The sequence below is a fragment of the Cicer arietinum genome, chromosome 2, assembly GCF_000331145.2.
Source record: "Cicer arietinum cultivar CDC Frontier isolate Library 1 chromosome 2, Cicar.CDCFrontier_v2.0, whole genome shotgun sequence".
Classification (NCBI taxonomy): Eukaryota; Viridiplantae; Streptophyta; class Magnoliopsida; order Fabales; family Fabaceae; genus Cicer; species Cicer arietinum.
This window is the reverse complement of record NC_021161.2, coordinates 37,398,994-37,421,449: the sequence shown is the minus strand read 5'-3', so window position 1 is coordinate 37,421,449 and position 22,456 is coordinate 37,398,994. Positions and strand designations below refer to the sequence as shown.

At 30.8% G+C, this 22,456-nt stretch overlaps 1 protein-coding gene, 2 long non-coding RNA genes and 3 pseudogenes across 5 annotated transcripts; 4 read left to right on the top strand and 2 right to left on the bottom strand.

The window, feature by feature from the left end:
- The first annotated feature begins 1,863 nt into the window (after window positions 1–1,863).
- On the top strand, window positions 1,864–3,552 carry LOC101489599 (probable pectinesterase/pectinesterase inhibitor 32; annotated as a pseudogene).
- A 991-nt stretch (window positions 3,553–4,543) lies between these two features.
- Window positions 4,544–6,584, top strand: LOC101489277 (probable pectinesterase/pectinesterase inhibitor 32; annotated as a pseudogene).
- A 1,794-nt stretch (window positions 6,585–8,378) lies between these two features.
- On the top strand, window positions 8,379–10,065 carry LOC101488952 (probable pectinesterase/pectinesterase inhibitor 32; annotated as a pseudogene).
- Window positions 10,066–11,542: 1,477 nt separating this feature from the next.
- On the bottom strand, window positions 11,543–15,588 carry LOC140919268 (uncharacterized). The gene is made up of 2 exons (XR_012161872.1): window positions 12,672–15,588; window positions 11,543–12,530 (listed from the first exon to the last, which is right to left on the bottom strand). It is a non-coding gene; the product is annotated as an uncharacterized lncRNA (long non-coding RNA).
- A 77-nt stretch (window positions 15,589–15,665) lies between these two features.
- Window positions 15,666–19,118, bottom strand: LOC140919267 (uncharacterized). Its single transcript, XR_012161870.1, has 3 exons — window positions 18,368–19,118; window positions 17,238–17,394; window positions 15,666–17,098 (listed from the first exon to the last, which is right to left on the bottom strand). It is a non-coding gene; the product is annotated as an uncharacterized lncRNA (long non-coding RNA).
- A 2-nt stretch (window positions 19,119–19,120) lies between these two features.
- On the top strand, window positions 19,121–21,727 carry LOC101488602 (probable protein phosphatase 2C 42). Of its 3 annotated transcripts, none has more exons than XM_027330333.2 (4): window positions 19,121–19,794; window positions 20,047–20,406; window positions 21,035–21,184; window positions 21,564–21,727. In XM_027330333.2, exons 2-4 carry the CDS (start codon window positions 20,146–20,148, stop codon window positions 21,588–21,590), a joined length of 438 nt encoding a protein of 145 aa, XP_027186134.1. In that variant the 5' UTR covers window positions 19,121–19,794; window positions 20,047–20,145; the 3' UTR covers window positions 21,591–21,727. The 3 variants fall into 3 exon arrangements, with proteins under 3 accessions (XP_027186134.1, XP_027186133.1, XP_012575132.1); XM_027330332.2 differs by having other exon boundaries at window positions 19,121–19,935; window positions 21,564–21,722; XM_012719678.3 differs by lacking the exon at window positions 21,564–21,727 and adding an exon at window positions 21,305–21,348 and having other exon boundaries at window positions 19,121–19,935.
- Window positions 21,728–22,456: the final 729 nt, after the last annotated feature.

Genomic DNA, 22,456 nt, shown 5'->3' with positions numbered 1-22,456 from the left:
CAATCATTTTATAATTATTAAATTGAGAAACAAGAAACTTCTTACTTGTAGCGTCTTCTTATCTGTATCTTGACTATAATTTCTCTCATAGTTCCTTTGCAGAGATGCTACTTTGATATATATCAAACAAGTAGGCAGACATTCTATTGAGAATATGACTCATGCATATATAGTCATCATTGTCCCAGTTCTGCCTTTCTCTTGTTTTTGCTAATGTTTCCACTTCCTTCTCCAACGGTCTTGTGGTGTTCAGAACATATACCACCTTCAAAGTTTTAAAAAGGAGTTTCATCTTTTTCTGTCAACAGATAAAATTTCTTCCATCGAATTTCTCCAACTTCACAAAATTAGAAGTCATTTCTTTGAGTGATGTAGCCCTTGATTGAAAATAATTCGAACCTAAAGATTGTTGGATATGTGTTGGTGACAATTGTTGCAAGACTTTAATAGTGAAGTTGTCGATGAAGATTATATGTAGCAAATTTCAAAGTGTGTTGTTACACTAGCATTTAGGTTCGATTCGCCCCACCAATCGGATGCAAATGAGATAACCAGCGAATCACCTTCAAGGTACTTTGGAAAACCTTGATATGATTTACACTATCACACCAAGAATATCTTTCAATAGTATGTAACAATTCTTTGTTCTACCACTATTTCGTTAGGGATATATGCATATAACGTTTTATTATTCACTAAAGCATAGCATTGTTATGGTGGTTGATCAATTCACCTTTTTTCCAAATGAACTGGGTTCGAACCACACATTGTGTCTTTTCAAAGCATAATTTATTCAAAAAAGAAGGCATAGGCATGGATTGAACTTAAGCCCTTTTATTGTGATATAATAAACACAACCACTACACCAACAACAATTTCATCTAAATAATGACCAATTATAAATACATATATTACCCAATATTTTGGAAATATCTCACATCCAATTCCCTAATTAGTTAGTAGGCACCTTGATATTATTTACACTATCACACTAGTCTTTGAGTTATTTAATATATTCACTTTTTATTTTAATAAATTAATGTAAATATATGTGGGTATAAATAAATTATGCATATTAAGTATATTTATCTTGATTTATTAATTACAATCCCAAATATGAAGTGTGAACATGACTTATTTTGTTTTAAGGTACAACCTAAATATTGAATGTGAACACAATAGTGTAAAAAATGCAAAAGGAATGATTCCTTTAATCAACATAAACAAGTGCATAGTATTGGCATCATGCTTGATTTGAATTATATATATACTCTTGTGTTTTATTTTTAAAAAATACATACACTAGTTTAAAAGTATGTGTTACTATTTGAAGTTAAAAATTAATTCAAGAATGTTTATCTTTGGAAGCCTTGTAGTGGTGTACTACTCCAAATTTAAAATGTGAACATAAAAAATGTAAATTATGCATAAATCCAAATTTAAAAGTCACATAATCTAAACATTATATATAGGGCATAAATGGTGAAAGAATGCATAAAGAAATGTAAATTATGACTTATTTTGTTTTAAGGTACAACCTAAATATTGAATGTGAACATAATAGTATAAAAAATACAAAAAGGAATGATTCCTTTAATGAAACATAAACAAGTGCATATTATTGGCATCATGCTTGATTGGAATTATATATATACTCTTGTGTTTTATTTTTTAAAAATACATACACTTGTTTATAAGTATGTGTACTATTTGAAGTTAAAAATTAATTCAAGAATGTTTATCTTTGGAAGCTTTGTATTGGTGTACTACTCCAAATTTAAAATGTGAACATAAAAAATGTAAATTATGCATAAATCCAAATTTAAAAGTCACATAATCTAAAATATTATATATAGGGGGTAAATGGTGAAAGAAAGCATAATACTTGGATTCATCTACTCACTAGTCTTTACTTTCATCTCATTTCTATGGCTCACTCAAAAGCTTCAAATTCATTTTTTTTTCTACTCTCTCATTTTCTCTTTAGTTTTGTATGACATTTTCACTATAAAGATTACAAATGCAGTTGTTATTGCTAATGTTACTGTTGCTGTTGATGGGAGTGGGAACTATACTTCGGTGAAGGAAGCGGTACTTGCAGCACCTGACAATAGCATGAAACGCTATGTGATATTTGTAATGAAACGCTATGTGATATTTGTAAAGAAGGGTGTCTACATAGAGAATGTATTTATTAATGAAACCAAGGTGAACATCACAATAATTGGAGAAGGTATGGATGCTAATATCATCTCTGGTAATTTGAGTCACCGCCAAAATAACTTAAGTTCATACGACACTGCTACCTTTGGTAACGACATTGTTCCCACAATCACTACATATATTCTATTTCCCCTTTATATTGCCCACTTTAATTTGCATCTTAAGTAAATATATTTTCAGTTCCAATAAAAAAATTTATCATCTTTGAGCAAAAATATTTTTATTATTTTAAAAAAGAAATTAGATAGAAAAATATTGTGTCATTATATAGAAATAACTTCTACTTTTTTTGTTTATACATTTAAGCTAACAAAAGGCTACTAAAGATTAAGGACAATTTTAAGTTTTTTTTTTTTTCAGTCTATATTACAAAACTGAAGTGTTTCTCATGCTTTTATTATGTGTTATAGAAAAAAAAATCTACAATATATCAATGCCTAAAGGAATATTTAACTAGGAATGTTATATTAGTTAGATTCAAAGAATTAAAGGAAGTTATTTAACATATTTTAATTAGTATTATGTAAATAGACCTTCAAAGTTTAATATCTTGTAATTTTTTAAATAATGATGAAACCGCTTGCACAATTCTCACAAAGTTTTAGTTTTCTTTATGAAGATGTTAGAGGTGTAGGGTTCATGGCACAAGACATTTCCTTCAGGAACACTGCTGGACCCGAAAATGAGCAAGCAGTGGCTCTACGCTCATACTCTGACTTCTCTGTTTTCTATAGATGTGGAATCTTTGGTTATCAAGACAGTTTACTTGCCAACATCAATCGCCAATTTTATAGAGAATGTAAAATTAGAGGAACTATAGACTTCATATTTCGGTATGCTAAAGTAGTGTTTCAAAGCTGCCAAATACTTGTAAAAAAAGGATTGCATGGACAACAGAACACAATCACAGCTCAAGGAGGACTATACAAAGGATTACCAATTGCATTCTCATTTCAATTTTGTAATATGTATGCCGATATTGACCTCCTGCCATATCTTAATTCTACCTTAACCTTCCTTGGCAGACCATGGCAACCGTATTCTATCATGGTTTTCATGCAAACTTATAAGAGCGAGGTATTGAGTCCTAAAGGGTGGCTAGAATGGAATTCATCTCAATATTTGGATACATTGTATTATACAGAGTATAACAATTATGGTCGTGGAGCTAATCTACAAAATCGAGTGAAATGGTCAGGCTTTCACGTGTTAAATGATTCTAATCAGGCTACTAATTTCACTGTGTCTACATTAATTTTAGGGGATCAATGACTACCTTCAACAGGTGTACCTTTTATCAGTGCATTTGAGAATCAAACCACTATTTAAGAGAAATTGTAACTGTAAAAAAAAATTGACTAAATAATTATAAAATTATTATAAGGATAATTTTGTGTTCAATTTGATTAGCCTTTACTTAATTATTTTTAATAATTCTGTATTAAATCCAATAGTTGGGTTCTTCATTTTGAAAAATCATAATTGTTTGTGTCATATCCATGCAAAGGACAAGTTGAACTTTGATTTAAATTTCAATTAAGAATCGTGTCTTATTTTTTGGATTCCATACCGTGGAATTAAATTTTAATATGATTTTTTTAGTTTTTCTTTTCAATAGATATATTTTAGTTTCTTTAATACCAACTCATGTTTAAATACAACCAATTATTTCTAATTTTTGTTTCCTATGTTTTTATATCTTAGTTCTAAAACTGAAGTTAGTTTAAGAAACAAAAATACAAGTCGTTCATTTATTTATTTGTACCCTTTAAAATAAAAAAGTATATAATATAAATTTTATTTTAATGTAATATTTTTAATGTGTGCACAAAATTTATTAAACTGTCTAATAGATCTAATTTCCAATGTGAACTTGTTTCTTTGGGTTTATATATAAATACATAATTACACATACCTATTAAAAAGAGCATATCTACAAAAACCAATAGACTTATGTAGACACCCTTCTTTACAAGCATCGCATTCAAAAAAGAAGGCATAGGTATGGATTGAACTCAAGACCTTTTATTGTGATATAATGAACACAACCACTACACCAACAACAATTTCATCTAAATAATAACCAATTACAAATACATATATTACCCTATATTTTGGAAATATCTCACACACAATTCCCTAATTAGTTAGTACGCCCCTTGATATTATTTACACTATCACACTAGTCTTTGAGTTATTTAATATATTCACTTTTTATTTTAATAAATTAATGTAAATATATATGTGTATAAATAAATTATGCATAGTAAGTATATTTATCTTGATTTATTAATTACAATCCCAAATATGAAGTGTGAACATGACTTATTTTGTTTTAAGGTACAACCTAAATATTGAATGTGAACACAATAGTGTAAAAAATGCAAAAGGAATGATTCCTTTAATCAACATAAACAAGTGCATAGTATTGACATCATGCTTGATTTGAATTATATATATACTCTTGTGTTTTATTTTTAAAAAATACATACAATAGTTTATAAGTATGTGTTACTATTTGAAGTTAAAAATTAATTCAAGAATGTTTATCTTTGGAAGCCTTGTATTGGTGTACTACTCCAAATTTAAAATGTGAACATAAAAAATGTAAATTATGCATAAATCCAAGTTTAAAAGGCACATAATCTAAAATATTATATATAGGGGGTAAATGGTGAAAGAAAGCATAATACTTGGATTCATCTACTCACTAGTCTTTACTTTTATCTCATTTCTATGGCTCACTCAAAAGCTTCAAATTCATTTTTTTTTTCTACTCTCTCATTTTCTCTTTAGTTTTGTATGACATTTTCATTATAAAGATTTACAAATGTAGTTGTTATTGCTAATGTTACTGTTGCTGTTGATGGGAGTGGGAACTATACTTCGGTGAAGGAAGCGGTACTTGCAGCACCTGACAATAGCATGAAACGCTATGTGATATTTGTAATGAAACGCTATGTGATATTTGTAAAGAAGGGTGTCTACATAGAGAATGTATTTATTAATGAAACCAAGGTGAACATCACAATAATTGGAGAAGGTATGGATGCTACTATCATCTCTGGTAATTTGAGTCAACGCCAAAATAACTTAAGTTCATACGACACTCCTACCTTTGGTAAGGACATTGTTCCCACAATCACTACATATATTCTATTTCCCCTTTATATTGCCCACTTTAATTTGCATCTTAAGTAAATATATTTTCAGTTCCAATAAAAAAATTTATCATCTTTGAGCAAAAATATTTTTATTATTTTAAAAAAGAAATTAGATAGAAAAATATTGTGTCATTATATAGAAATAACTTCTACTTTTTTTGTTTATACATTTAAGCTAACAAAAGGCTACTAAAGATTAAGGACAATTTTAAGTTTTTTTTTTTCAAACTATATTACAAAACTGAAGTGTTTCTCATGCTTTTATTATGTGTTATAGAAAAAAAAAATCTACAATATATCAATGCCTAAAGGAAGATTTAACTAGGAATGTTATATTAGTTAGATTCAAAGAATTAAAGGAAGTTATTTAACATATTTTAATTAGTATTATGTAAATAGACCTTCAAAGTTTAATATCTTGTAATTTTTTAAATAATGATGAAACCTCTTGCACAATTCTCACAAAGTTTTAGTGTTCTTTATGAAGATGTTAGAGGTGTAGGGTTCATGGCACAAGACATTTCCTTCAAGAACACTGCTGGACCCGAAAATGAGCAAGCAGTGGCTCTACGCTCAGACTCTGACTTCTCTGTTTTCTATAGATGTGGAATCTTTGGTTATCAAGACAGATTACTTGCCAACATCAATCGCCAATTTTATAGAGAATGTTAAATTAGTGGAACTATAGACTTCATATTTCGGTATGCTAAAGTAGTGTTTCAAAGCTGCCAAATACTTGTATAAAAAGGATTGCATGGACAACATAACACAATCACAGCTCAAGGAGGACTATACAAAGGATTATCAACTGCATTCTCATTTCAATTTTGTAATATATATGCCGATATTGACCTCCTGCCATATCTTAATTCTACTTTAACCTTCCTTGGCAGACCATGGCAGCCGTATTCAACCACGGTTTTCATGCAAACTTATATGAGCGAGGTATTGAGTCCTAAAGGGTGGCTAGAATGGAATTCATCTCAATATTTGGATACATTGTATTATACAAAGTATAATATTTATGGTCGTGGAGCTAATCTACAAAATCGAGTGAAATGGTCAGGCTTTCACGTGTTAAATGATTCTAATCAGGCTACTAATTTCACTGTGTCTACATTAATTTTAGGGGATCAATGACTACCTTCAACAGGTGTACCTTTTATAAGTGCATTTGAGAATCAAACCACTATTTAAGAGAAATTGTAACTGTAAAAAAAAATTGACTAAATAATTATAAAATTATTATAAGGATAATTTTGTGTTCAATTTGATTAGCCTTTACTTAATTATTTTTAATAATTCTGTATTAAATCCAATAGTTGGGTTCTTCATTTTGAAAAATCATAATTGTTTGTGTCATATCCATGCAAAGGACAAGTTGAACTTTGATTTAAATTTCAATTAAGAATCGTGTCTTATTTTTTGGATTCCATACCGTGGAATTAAATTTTAATATGAATTTTTTAGTTTTTCTTTTCAATAGATATATTTTAGTTTCTTTAATACCAACTCATGTTTAAATACAACCAATTATTTCTAATTTTTGTTTCCTATGTTTTTATATCTTAGTTCTAAAACTTAAGTTAGTTTAAGAAACAAAAATACAAGTCGTTCATTTATTTATTTGTATCCTTTAAAATAAAAAAGTATATAATATAAATTTTATTTTAATGTAATATTTTTAATGTGTGTGCAAAATTTATTAAACTGTCTAATAGATCTAATTTCCAATGTGAACTTGTTTCTTTGGGTTTATATATAAATACATAATTACATATACCTATTAAAAAGAGCATATCTACAAAAACCAATAGACTTATGTAGACACCCTTCTTTAAAAGCATCGCATTGTTATGGTGGTTGATCAATTCACCTTTTTTCCAAATGAACTGGGTTCGAACTTTCAAAGCATAATTTATTCAAAAAAGAAGGCATAGGCATGGATTGAACACAAGAACTTTTATTGTGATATAATGAACACAACAACTACGCCAACAACAATTTCATTTAAATAATAACCAATTATATATACATATATTACCCAATATTTTGGAAATATCTCACATCCAATTCCCTAATTAGTTAGTAGGCCCCTTGATATTATTTACACTATCACACTAGTCTTTGAGTTATTTAATATATTCACTTTTTATTTTATTAAATTAATGTAAATATATATGTGTATAAATAAATTATGCATAGTAAGTATATTTATCTTGATTTATTAATTACAATCCCAAATATGAAGTGTGAACATGACTTATTTTGTTTTAAGGTACAACCTAAATATTGAAAGTGAACACAATAGTGTAAAAAATGCAAAAGGAATGATTCCTTTAATCAACATAAACAAGTGCATAGTATTGGCATCATGCTTGATTTGAATTATATATATACTCTTGTGTTTTATTTTTAAAAAATACATACACTAGTTTATAAGTATGTGTTTCTATTTGAAGTTAAAAATTAATTCAAGAATGTTTATCTTTGGAAGCCTTGTAGTGGTGTACTACTCCAAATTTAAAATGTAAACATAAAAAATGTAAATTATGCACAAATCCAAATTTAAAAGTCACATAATCTAAACATTATATATAGGGCATAAATGGTGAAAGAATGCATAAAGAAATGTAAATTATGACTTATTTTGTTTTAAGGTGCAACCTAAATATTGAATGTGAACATAATAGTATAAAAAATGCAAAAATGAATGATTCCTTTAATCAACATAAACAAGTGCATATTATTGGCATCATGCTTGATTTGAATTATATACATACTCTTGTGTTTTATTTTTTAAAAATACATACACTTGTTTATAAGTATGTGTTACTATTTGAATTTAAAATTAATTCAAGAATGTTTATCTTTGGAAGCCTTGTATTGGTGTACTACTCCAAATTTAAAATGTGAACATAAAAAATGTAAATTATGCATAAATCCAAATTTAAAAGTCTCATAATCTAAAATATTATATATAGGGGGTAAATGGTGAAAGAAAGCATAATACTTGGATTCATCTACTCACTAGTCTTTACTTTCATCTCATTTCTATGGCTCACTCAAAAGCTTCAAATTCATTTTTTTTTCTACTCTCTCATTTTCTCTTTAGTTTTGTATGACATTTTCACTATAAAGATTACAAATGCAGTTGTTATTGCTAATGTTACTGTTGCTGTTGATGGGAGTGGGAACTATACTTCGGTGAAGGAAGCGGTACTTGCAGCACCTGACAATAGCATGAAACGCTATGTGATATTTGTAATGAAACGCTATGTGATATTTGTAAAGAAGGGTGTCTACATAGAGAATGTATTTATTAATGAAACCAAGGTGAACATCACAATAATTGGAGAAGGTATGGATGCTACTATCATCTCTGGTAATTTGAGTCACCGTCAAAATAACTTAAGTTCATACGACACTGCTACCTTTGGTAACGACATTGTTCCCACAATCACTACATATATTCTATTTCCCCTTTATATTGCCCACTTTAATTTGCATCTTAAGTAAATATATTTTCAGTTCCAATAAAAAAATTTATCATCTTTGAGCAAAAATATTTTTATTATTTTAAAAAAGAAATTAGATAGAAAAATATTGTGTCATTATATAGAAATAACTTCTACTTTTTTTGTTTATACATTTAAGCTAACAAAAGGCTACTAAAGATTAAGGACAATTTTAAGTTTTTTTTTTTCAAACTATATTACAAAACTGAAGTGTTTCTCATGCTTTTATTATGTGTTATAGAAAAAAAAATCTACAATATATCAATGCCTAAAGGAAGATTTAACTAGGAATGTTATATTAGTTAGATTCAAAGAATTAAAGGAAGTTATTTAACATATTTTAATTAGTATTATGTAAATAGACCTTCAAAGTTTAATATCTTGTAATTTTTTAAATAATGATGAAACCTCTTGCACAATTCTCACAAAGTTTTAGTGTTCTTTATGAAGATGTTAGAGGTGTAGGGTTCATGGCACAAGACATTTCCTTCAGGAACACTGCTGGACCCGAAAATGAGCAAGCAGTGGCTCTAGGCTCAGACTTTGACTTCTCTGTTTTCTATAGATGTGGAATCTTTGGTTATCAAGACAGTTTACTTGCCAACATCAATCGCCAATTTTATAGAGAATGTAAAATTAGTGGAACTATAGACTTCATATTTGGGTATGCTAAAGTAGTGTTTCAAAGCTGCCAAATACTTGTAAAAAAAGGATTGCATGGACAACATAACACAATCACAGCTCAAGGAGGACTATACAAAGGATTACCAACTGCATTCTCATTTCAATTTTGTAATATATATGCCGATATTGACCTCCTGCCATATCTTAATTCTACCTCAACCTTCCTTGGCAGACCATGGCAGCCGTATTCAACCACGGTTTTCATGCAAACTTATATGAGCCAGGTATTGAGTCCTAAAGGGTGGCTAGAATGGAATTCATCTCAATATTTTGATACATTGTATTATACAGAGTATAACAATTATGGTCGTGGAGCTAATCTACAAAATCGAGTGAAATGGTCAGGCTTTCACGTGTTAAATGATTCTAATCAGGCTACTAATTTCACTGTGTCTACATTAATTTTAGGGGATCAATGACTACCTTCAACAGGTGTACCTTTTATCAGTGCATTTGAGAATCAAACCACTATTTAAGAGAAATTGTAACTGTAAAAAAAAATTGACTAAATAATTATAAAATTATTATAAGGATAATTTTGTGTTCAATTTGATTAGCCATTACTTAATTATTTTTAATAATTCTGTATTAAATCCAATAGTTGGGTTCTTTATTTTGAAAAATCATAATTGTTTGTGTCATATCCATGCAAAGGACAAGTTGAACTTTGATTTAAATTTCAATTAAGAATCGTGTCTTATTTTTTGGATTCCATACCGTGGAGTTAAATTTTAATATGATTTTTTTTAGTTTTTCTTTTCAATAGATATATTTTAGTTTCTTTAATACCAACTCATGTTTAAATACAACCAATTATTTCTAATTTTTGTTTCCTATGTTTTTATATCTTAGTTCTAAAACTGAAGTTAGTTTAAGAAACAAAAATACAAGTCGTTCATTTATTTATTTGTACCCTTTAAAATAAAAAAGTATATAATATAAATTTTATTTTAATGTAATATTTTTAATGTGTGCACAAAATTTATTAAACTGTCTAATAGATCTAATTTCCAATGTGAACTTGTTTCTTTGGGTTTATATATAAATACATAATTACACATACCTATTAAAAAGAGCATATCTACAAAAACCAATAGACTTATGTAGACACCCTTCTTTACAAATATCGCATAGCGTATGCTATTGTCAGGTGCTGCAAGTACCGCTTTCTTCTTTACAAATATCACATAGTGTATGTATTTTTTAAAAATAAAACACAAGAGTATATATATAATTTAAATCAAGCATGATGCGAATACTATACACTTATTTTATGTTGATTAAAAGAATGATTCATTTTTGCATTTTTTACACTATTAAGTTCACATTCAATATTTAGGTTGCACCTTAAAACAAAATAAGTCGTGTTCACACTTCATATTTGGGATTGTAATTAATAAATCAAGATAAATATACTTACTATGCATAATTTATTTATACACATATATATTTACATTAATTTATTAAAATAAAAAGTGAATATATTAAATAACTCAAAGACTAGTGTGATAGTGTAAATAATATCAAGGGGCCTACTAACTAATTAGGGGCCTACTACTGTGCACACGTTTACATCTTTATTTATTACCCAATATGTATTACATAATTCTACATATGACTCCACCTATTTATTCTCTTTAAATTATTGCTTTGTATACCCCCTGCACAATTTATTGATTAAACTTTAATTCCTAGATTCGCCTTATTTTGTCTATGCCCCAACATCACATTTTCATTTCACTATCATGCACTTGAACCATTAGTTTTTAACCCAGTAACTTTTTTGAGTTGCACTACAAAAAATTCTAGTATTTGCTAGTGCAAATTAGCTGGCAAAAATACTAAAAATAATCATGTGGCAATTTCGCAGTAACTCTAGTGAATATTTTTAGCTATTTCCTAGTTTAATTCATTAAAACAAATATTGTAGCAATAAAATCAATACTTTATGTGTTATCTCAATTGGCATTCTATTTGATAAAATTATATCTAAATTGAAATCAATAGCTGGCAAAAATACTAAAAATAATCCTGTAGCAATTTCGCAGCAACTCTAGTGAATATTTGTAGCTATTTCCTAGGTTAATCCATTAAAACCAATACTGAATCCAAGAATTTCTGTACCCAAGAATTGAATCCACAGCCAACCACCATAAAACTCTATACACCAAGAATGTAACATGTATCAAATTCAAAAATACTTTACAAACAGATGATAATTAATTACCCTAATACATAAATGAAAAATCTTCATGGTGCTTGGAGCTTTCATAAATGACTTTGTAATGTTGCTTCACTTTAGTTATACGAAAGAAAACAGTGCAACACTTTCGTATATATAAAAGATGCATACTAACTAATTAGGGAAGTGGAAAAAATGAAAAATTATTGTAAGCATTTCTCATGGTAGAAACAAAGGTTGCACACTCGAGCATTGGATTTAAAAGTGAGATTTTTCAGATATACGACTTAAGTTTTGCATTCAGCAACCATTAATTATTATTCTCTCCCAAAGCAACAACCGCTGAACATAGCCATGGTTTAGAGAAAAATATAAAAGGACAAACTAAAAAGTAATTTCAATCAAAGACAAGTTACACTTTAAGTGATCAATGACGGGTTAGCAAAACTTTTAGTGAGTTGTTGGAATTTCAATGGTTTATGTGGCCTGAAGGAATCTCATTAATTTCTTAATGAATTTGGCTATTAAAATATGTCAAAAACATCATTTAAAATATTTTATTCAATAAAAAACCGTGCATAAAATACTTTTTAATAAATTTGTTCGGAAGGGTTAAATCAAAAATATTTCTCAGCATGACCTTGACACCCTAGATTTGTTGTGAAACTTGAATGAGATGAAATAGTTCAGTGAGAAGAAAAAAAAATTAACCTTCCATGAAGACTTGAAGCAGCTTGCCCTGATATTATTAGCTTAGACCTGGGGAATACAACAATATCTGTTTAATGCTTATACTCGACTGAAATTGACATTACTTCAAAATGCAAAAGATGTCGCTTTGCGAATTTTGCATAACAATGAGAGAAAAAAAAGTCAAAACAGAAGTTTATCTTGACTTACCTGCATTAACCATATATATATATATATTTCTCACTTTGTCAATCGCATATTCCATTGCTTGAAAGTTCACCACAATTTGTTGAGAGCAACTCTTAGATTTTCAACATTATATTAGGTTCAAATGTCATCAATTAAGTATCATGTCATGTTGGGAAATGAAGAAAACATCAAAAATCAAATACTGCAACAGAGTTACACAATTAGAATGGAAAATTACACAAACATATATTGTGTTGGACTAGTGCACAATTGAGAAGGCTGTGGTGCATCACAAAGCCATAACTTACACAATAACATACCAATACCTAATAAAAAGGAGCACAGATCATAAAGCTGTCGTCGAGCAAGACATTAGAAAAATTTACAATAAGAAAAACACATTTATTGCAGCATATTTTTTTATCCAACTCTACCTTCCAATTTAAAGTACATATAGAAACAAAGGAATATAGAATTTTCTTCAGAACAACATCAAGAATCATATATTTGTGACGGATTAGTTATCTGTTAGTAACTACTAGTTTCCAACGCATATTTCCTATCTTTTAATTTTATTTTAAAGGTTGAATATGCTTCTAAACACATTCTACACAATATTTAAGTAAAAAAAGAGACAATCTCTCCATAGGCTATGATTTGACACCTAGGCCCATAAGTTTAGATGAGCCAATCATTGGGCCTAGTTCACACGAGTTAGTTAATTGGTTCCCTAATTTCATGGGATTTCTGTTATAAGATAAAGAAAATGGGAGGTGGAGAAAACATTCAAAAAATATCAATATAGTTGTATAGGGAGTTTACTCTCTCGTTTAGGAGCAATTTGCTCTGGTAGGAGTTTCTAGAAACTCTGGTTCATCTTTCTGTTTTATGCTTTTCACCATTGTAGAGCTTCAAGCTCACCATTTAATATACAATTTTTTTTATTGCATTTCTGAGTTCTATTAGGCTAAGCCATATATATTTCAAAAGCTGACACAAGTAAAGCCTAAGAAACAAGATAACAAAAATATTACCTTCATGATATTAGGACTATTCCATGAAACTTGTTAGACCTAATCTTTACTAGAATTTACATGTACATGAACCACCGAGAATGTTAGACAACTGTGTATAGAATACAAATTCATTTACAAACTCCAAATTAATTAGTCAGTAAATTGATTTAAGTTACAATATAGTACTATGAAGGCATAGAAATATACCTAAAGTCAATGACTTCCTATAATGTAATGGTTCATCTTCTTGTTTGCTTCCGGAGGCGGCGACAATCGATCACTCTCCGATATCCACCGAAAATGGATTTGAGTTCGCAACGACGACGTTCTGGCACATAAGCATCTCGTGGCCATCGTTAAGGGTTTACGAATAATGGGATCTATAATTTCCTTTAAATCAAAATGTAAAATTTTTAATGTAAAATTTCTTATTTAATATACTTGTATATAGTAGGCTTGGCCTTATAATAGGTTTTTTATTTATTTTAAATTCATCAAATTAGTCTTTTTAACTTTGTAGAACATTCTCAATTATATCATGAATAATATGAATATTTAAAAAATGTTATTTATTTTATTTAACTATCTAGTTTATCTTTATACTTAATCACTTACTATCATAATTTCAAAGACTTAATTGAGAGTGTCATTCAAAGTTAGAGATGCAATTTGTGGTTTACTCGTTTTTGTTTAATACATATTTCCCTCGTTATTTTTAATCTACCCATATGTCAAGTGGAAAAATAACATTTTGAATCTGGATTTTAAGTAAAGAGCAATCACACAAGTGAATTAAATATCATATTTTAACCCAAAACCTTAAAACAATGGACTTACGGGTCCTCTCACTTTTTGTTCAACTATCACTTTTTTAAGCAATGTGAGACTTCTAACTCACACTTTCTACACAACATGCACATCAAACATAAGAACGATGGATGAGACATATTTGATCAGTTTTGTCAATAACAACAACGCCAAAATTATAGCAAAACATTAACGCCAAGGCTTCCATAATCAACAACACTACTAAAAATCATGTACTAAGGGTGATGAGGTTTCCATTCGTAAACCTTAAGAAGAGTACATCGCGGGTCTTACAGTCTGCAAGAACCGTCTACATGGCAGATCATCCTTGCCAAGAGTGAGAAATCTCTAACGATTAATGATTTGAAGAGCAAGTTATCTTCTTTAGCTAATTTGGTCGGACGTTAGGGAGTGGTTTCTCTTGAAAAAAAATAATACTACGAGTTTTTGGACATCACCAAGTGTCGTTCTTTTCCTTCTTGTCAATTGAAGACCAGTACATTGCGGTTATTTCCATGGAAGAAATACATTAATCCTTTATCTAAGACACAAACTTCTTTTCAGTGTTGGATTCATATTATTAATCTTCCACATAAGTATTGGAGGCCCAAGATTTTATTCTCCATTGATGGAAATATAAGAATTCCAATATATCTTGATAGTACCACCAGAAAAATCATCAGAGGATTAAAACTTTGGGCACTACGCTAGAGTTATTTTCTATATTGATTTTGATTCTGCTATCCGTAATCAAGTTCCTGTTGAAAGGGAACACTGCTTTTTTTATTGGTATTGAGTATGAAAATTTTCTATCTTTTTGCAATATATGTCGTAACATAAGCCATGATGTCAGAAACTGTCAAAAAAAGGGAGGTGTAGATGCCCCCTACACTGAAACCAAATCATGTCCCGAAGAAGATTGTGGACAAAGGAAAGGATTTGGTAGTTTATGAAGCACCAAAGGTTGGAAATTCAAAGGACATACCTCTCAGTTATGAAGCGGCTAACACAGCTAGAAAAGAAAACGATAATATGACTTTGCATTTTGAACTACCTAATCAAAATGCCCTTGATGGCGTCAATAATGTCCCTGCAAGTGCTTGTACTGATAGTAATACTTTATTGGGTTATACGACCCCAACTCAGAATTTGCATCATCACATGAGCCTGGTCGTGGGTAGTTGGTCACAAAGTCAGAATAGTAAGTTGCAAATGGATAATGTTGAGTTTGTGAAGGAAACTCAAATGGATCCTCAATGTGTGCATGTCAAAGTGGTAGAGGATAATTTTGACCTCCTCAATTCAGAAGGCTCTTTGTAGTTTTAATAAAAATTGAGTGGATATGTTTGATGAGGAGAAATTGGATTCTTCACAAGATAAGGATGATGCTTTTGAGTAGACGCTCACCAAATCCCAGAGGAAAAATTTGAAATAGAAAGCTAAAAGATGTGAGAATGAAACATGTGCTAGGGCTGCTATTGCGCAGGCCTCATGAAGTCTCTTTTGGAATCTAAGGAGTCTTGCCAACACCCAAACTAAGTTGGCTCATAAAAGGTTATGTCTCTCATATTCATGATTTTCTTTTCATAGATCAACCTTGGACAATTGTTGATAAAATTTCTCCTAATTATTGGAAGTCGTTAAACATGAAAGTTGTTGCTATTAGTGATATGAATAATTTAGTTCCTGACCTCTGGAATTTTGCTCTAATAATTGGCGGCTGACTGTTATCGTTAATTCCTTTAAATTGGTTGCTCTTTTAGATCTTGTGAATGATATTTTTATTGGAATAATTGCTATTTATGCTTATACTAATTACTTGCTGCAACAACATCCTTGGAATGAGCTTTATCGGTTGTAAGATGCTTGTAAGCATCCCGGGGCTTTTATTGGTCATTTTAATCGCATTCTTGGCGTCTATGAAAATAGAGTCATTTGTTCTCTTTCTCGAATTTCTTGTTTAGACTTCCAAACTTTCCTATCTTTTCCAATGTTATCCATTTACCTAATATTAGGGCGAAATTTACATGTAATAATTGTAGAAAAGGCCACCAGCTAACTGAAAAAGATTGGACAATGTAGTGTGTAATTACGCCTTTACTAATTTCTGGTGTGACATTTCTTGTACTACTTTACCTAAACATCATTCATATAATTTCCCTCTTCTATTATATATATTAAAATAGAGTCCTACATCTTTATCAAACATTGTGTCACCTCATTCAAATATTGCCACATCAAAAAAGACAAACTAAAAAGTAATTTCAATCAAAGACAAGTTGCACTTTAAGTGATCAATGACGGGTTAGCAAAACGTATAGTGGGTTGTTGGAATATCAATGGTTTACGTGGCTTGAAGGAATCTCATTAATTTCTTAATGAATTTGGCTAGTAAAATATGTCAAAAGCATCATTTAAAATATTTTATTCAATAACAAACCATGCATAAAATACTTTTTAATCAATTTTTTCGGAAGGGTTAAATCAAAAATATTTCTCAGCATGACCTTGACACCCTAGATTTGTTGTGAAACTTGAATGAGATGAAATAGTTCATTGAGAAGGAAAAAAATTAACCTTCCATGAAGACTTGAAGGAGCTTGCCCTGATATTATTAGCTTAGACCTGGGGAATACAAAAATATATTTTTAATGCTTATACTTGACTGAAATTGACATTGCTTCAAAATGCAAAAGATATAGCTTTGCGAATTTTGCATAACAATGAGACAAAAAAGTCAAAACAGAAGTTTCTCTTGACTTGCCTGCATTAACCATAGATATCCGACCATATATATATTTCTCACTTTATCAACCGCATCTTCCATTGCTTAATAGTTCACCACAATTTGTTGAGAGCAGCTCTTAGATTGTCAACATTTTATTAGGTTCAAATGTCATCAATTAAGTATCATGTCATGTCTGGGAAAAGAAGAAAACATCAAAAAATCAAATACTGCAACAGAGTTACACAATTAGAATGGAAAATTACACAAACATATATTGTGTTGGACTAGTGCACAATTGAGAAGGCTCTGGTGCATCACAAAGCCATAAACTACACAATAACATACCAATACCTCCTAAAAAGTAGCACAGATCATAAAGCTTTCATCAACAACACTACTAAAAATCATGTACTAAAGGTGCTGAGGTCTCCATTCGTATACTTGAAGAAGAATACATGGCATGTCTTAAAACCTACAAGAACCATCTACATGGCAGATCATCCTTGCCAAGAGTGAGAAATCTCTAACGATTAATGATTTGAAGAGCAAGTTATCTTCTTTAGCTAATTTGGTCGGACGTTGGGGAGTGGTTTCCCTTGAAAAATAATACTACGAGTTTTTGGACATCACCAAGGGTCGTTCTTTTCCTTTGAAGCCCAGTTCATTGCGGTTATTTCCATGGAATAAATATTTTAATCCTTTATCTAGGACACACACTTATTTTTAGTGTTGGATTCATAATACTAATCTTCCACAGAAGTATTGGAGGCCGAAAATTTATTCTTCACTGATGGAAATATTGGAATTCCAATATATCTTGATAGTACCACAAGAAAAATCATAAGAGGATTAAAACTTTGGGCACTACGCTAGAGTTATTTTTAATATTGATTTTGATTCTGCCATCCGTAATCAAGTTCCTGTTGAAAGGGAACACTATGCTTTTTTTTTTTATTTTTATTGGTATTGAGTATGAAAATTTTCTACCTTTTTGCAATATATGTCGTAACATAAGTCATGATGTCGGAAACTGTAAAAAAAAAAAAAAAAGGAGGTGTAGAAGCCCCCTACACCGAAACCAAATCATGTCCCTAAGCAGATTGTGGATAAAGGAAAGGATTTGGTGGTTTATGAAGCGCCAAAGGAAGGAAATTCAAAGGACATACCTCTTATTGATGAAGCTGCTAATACAGCTAGAAATGAAATCGATAATACTACTTTGCATTTTGAACAACCTAATCAAAATACCCTTGGTGGCGCCAATAATGTCCCTGCAAGTGCTTGTACTGATAGTAATCCTTCATTGGGTTATACGACCCCAACTCAGAATTTGCATCATCACATGAGCCTGGTCGTGGGCAGTTGGTCACAAAGTCAGAATAGTTAGTTGCAAATAGATAATGTTGAGTTTGTTAAGGAAACTCAAATGGATCCTCAATGTGTGCATGTCAAAGTGGTGGAGGATAATTTGACCTCCTCAATTCAGAAGGGTCTTGGTATTTTTAATAAAAATTGAGCGGATATGTTTAATGAGGAGAAATTAGATTCTTCACAAGATAAGGATGATGCTTTTGAGTAGACGCTCACCAAATCCCAGAGGAAAAATTTGAAATAGAAAGCTAAAAGTCTTCAAAATGAAACATGATCTACGACTGCTAATGTGAAGGTCTCATGAAGAGTCTCTTTTGGAATCTAAGGGGTCTTGCCAACACCCAAATTAAGTTGACTCATAAAAGGTTATGTCTCTCTCATATTCATGATTTTCTTTTCATAGATCAACCTTGGACAACTATTGATAAAATTTCTCCTAATTATTGGAAGTCGTTAAACATGAATGTTGTTGCTATTAATGATATGAATAGTTTAGTTCCTAAACTCTGGAATTTTGCTCTAATAATTGGCGGTTGATTGTTATTGTTAACTCCTTTTTATTGGTTTCTCTTTTAGATCTTGTGAGTGATATTATTATTGGAATAGTTGCTATTTATTCTTCTAGTAATTACTTGCAGCAACAACCTCTTTGGAATGAGCTTTATCGGCTTTAAGATGCTCGTAAGCATCATGGGGCTTTTATGGTCATAAAGCCGTCGTCGAGCAAGACATTAGGAATATAGAATTTTCTTCAAAACCACATCAAGAATCCTTATCATTGGGCCCAGTTCACACGAGTTAGTTAATTGGTTCCCTAATTTCATGGGATTTCTATTATAAGATAAAGAAAAGGGGAGATGGAGAAAACATTCAGAAAATAACAATATAGTTGTATGGAATTACTGGAAGCGGAAGCCAACACATCGGCATGACTGAAGGTTCCAAACGGAGGAATAGACACAATAAGGTGTTCTTTGAAAGTGCAAATGGAAGTGGGGCGATCGAGAGTTCATAATTTGACGGTGTCATCCCATGATCTGGAGAGGAAAGAGTCACGGCAAACGGGGTTGAGTGGTGTTGACGGCTTTGCGGTTTTCGTAGAATGGACTGAACTTGACGGAGGAACCGTTGAATGGGGTTTTGAAAATCGGCATCATTGTGAGAATTGGAGTTTGGTTAGGTGAAAGAGTGAGTGTTAGGTGTTTGACGTTATGCGCCTGAGGTTGGTTCTCTTTGGTTTGTCATATGTTTGTCAATAAGGTGTTTAAGGATTGATATATAGTGGCAGCTATGCAATGCAAGATTGAAGATTACCAGCTAGTTCAAATCTTTAGTCATAGAAAAATATGTATTGGTTTCTCAAGTATGCTACCCCTTTTATCTTTTTTATAATATATATTGTTTGATGAATGATTTCTATTTGAGATATATTGAGAGGATTCACTGTGATTGTTTATTGACTTGTTTATTGCAGCAAGCTGAATCAGCAGTGGTATCGAGAGAGTCACAGGGTGTTGTGACCGCTGAGACGATTCAAGCGGCGTTTCGTTTAACTGAAAAAGGGTTTACTGCCATGGTTTCTGAATTATGGAATACTCGACCACAAGTTGCAACTACTGGGACTTGTTGTTTGGTTGGAGTGATTTTTCAGCAGACGCTTTTTATCGCAAATGTGGGAGATTATTGTGTTGGTGGGGTTGCAGCGATTCAGCTGTCTCCTGAACACAATGCAAATCTCGAGGGTGTTAGACAGGAACTTAGAGAATTACACCCTTATGATCCCCAAATTGTTGTTCTCAAGCATGGAGTATGGAGAGTAAAAGGAATTATTCAGGTAAATTTTATATTGTTGAATCATTGAATGTTGTGGTGGCCTATTAGACATTTATTGATTGCTTTAGTTCATTATTGTGTTTTCTCCTTGAAGTGTTGTGTGGAAGGAGCTTTGATTTTGAGTTTTGATTATAGGATAATAGATTGGTGTGTGTTCCCCATTGCTTCCCATCATCACGGTATGTATAAAAGCAAACAAATAACTATTTGTGTGACATTCTTTTCAAATTTTATTTTCTCATCTTTGGTTACTTTTCCAATAATCTAATGTGAACAATCTGCGCACATAGTCTTGCTGCATGCGTAATTGATATGTGCATTTTAATGTGGTACAAGAGTCAAAAGTGATTCTACCTTTAAGAGTTAGTACTCAATCAGATTATCATAAATTAGAAAGACTTCAAACTCTTAAAATGGTTTATAGATGTTACATGAAAATATCACAGCTAAATTAACAGTTGCTTGTCCTTTAATTGCGGAAAAATTGGAATTTTTTATAGCTGAATGCTTAACTAATAACTTGGAAACATGTATTTATACTTCGAATATTCATCGATAACCTTCATCAGCTTGTATCAAATTTAAAACAATGGAAGATGAATTATAATTTTGCTTTGTGCCTGGAACAGGTGAATAAGCTGGAAGAAAGCTTCAATGTGATTAACTCGAGAACAAAGCCACGTGCAGCATATTTATTTACAAAGGACAATAAGTTCAAGGAACAATTTGTAAAGAAAGTTTCTGTTGGTGGTTTGCTTATCAATGACACTGCCTTACATGTAATCTCTTGTTCTATTTTTAAAACTTATGTATGAAAGCATTAAGTACATATATCCTTGTCATGCAATGTTGTTAATCTTATCTGTTTTTTCCTTTTCCTTTTCCTTTTCCTTGTGCAGCTTGTGGTTTATAATTTGCCATGATATTAGGACTATTCCATGACACTTGTTAGACCTAATCTTTACTAGAATTTACATGTACATGAACCACCAAGAATGTCTGACAACTGTGTACAAAATACAGATTCATTTACAAACTTCAAATTAATTAATCAGTAAATTGATTTAAATTACAATATAGTATGATGAAGGCATAAAAGCATACCTAAAGTCAATGACTTCCTGTAATGTAATGGTTCATCTTCTTGTTTGCTTCCAGAGGCGGCGACAATCGATCTCTCTCTGACATCCACCGAAAATGAATTGGAGTTCCCAACGACGCCATTTGGCAGTGTAGCTTCTCGTGGCCATCGTTAAGGGTTTATGAAAAACTTGATTAACAACGAGTTTAGATTAAACCCAAAAACATAACAAAATTGGGACCCGCACCCTCACGTTACTATCCACACTCCTCTTTTTATTTTAAAAAACAAAATACCCAAAATATTTGTTTATATTTGTAATATTTTTTAACTTCATTTTTTCATTTATCACCATTCTTAACATTTTATAATTCACATATTATAAAATCACCAATCATAACTCATAATCATTCAAAATTCATATCACTCACTCATAGCCTACATCTCATTAAATTATTTTCAACACTTGTTTGGGGCTTCAAATGATATTACTAACTATGTCTTAGTGGGGGTAGTCATCATGTCTTTGGTGATAGATGAGTACAACAATATGTTAATTCAAATCTCTTCTATGGAGTTGATAAAAAAAAAGCGGTTTTTAGTACGAATTTCGACTCTGCTTCAAACACTGATGGTTTTGGCGCCTCTTTCTATTAACTTTTTTGGGAAATTATTAATAATTATGTGTACAAGGTTGTGGTTCAATTTTTTCAACCAAGTTGGATTATTCCTAAGTAGAATACTAATGTTGTATAAGGTATGTTGTTGCATAGCTTTTTAGTTTACTCTTGGTCCAAATCATTATTACATCAAGTGGATAAGTGGGTGCAGAGTTTTATCTGATTTGGTGATGTCAATATTAAGAAATTATTCACGATTTTTTGGAATCATATTTGTAAGCACATTGATGAGGATGGATTGAGGTTGCGTTCTATAAAGGCTATTAATTGAGCTGCTAATTTAAAGCTAT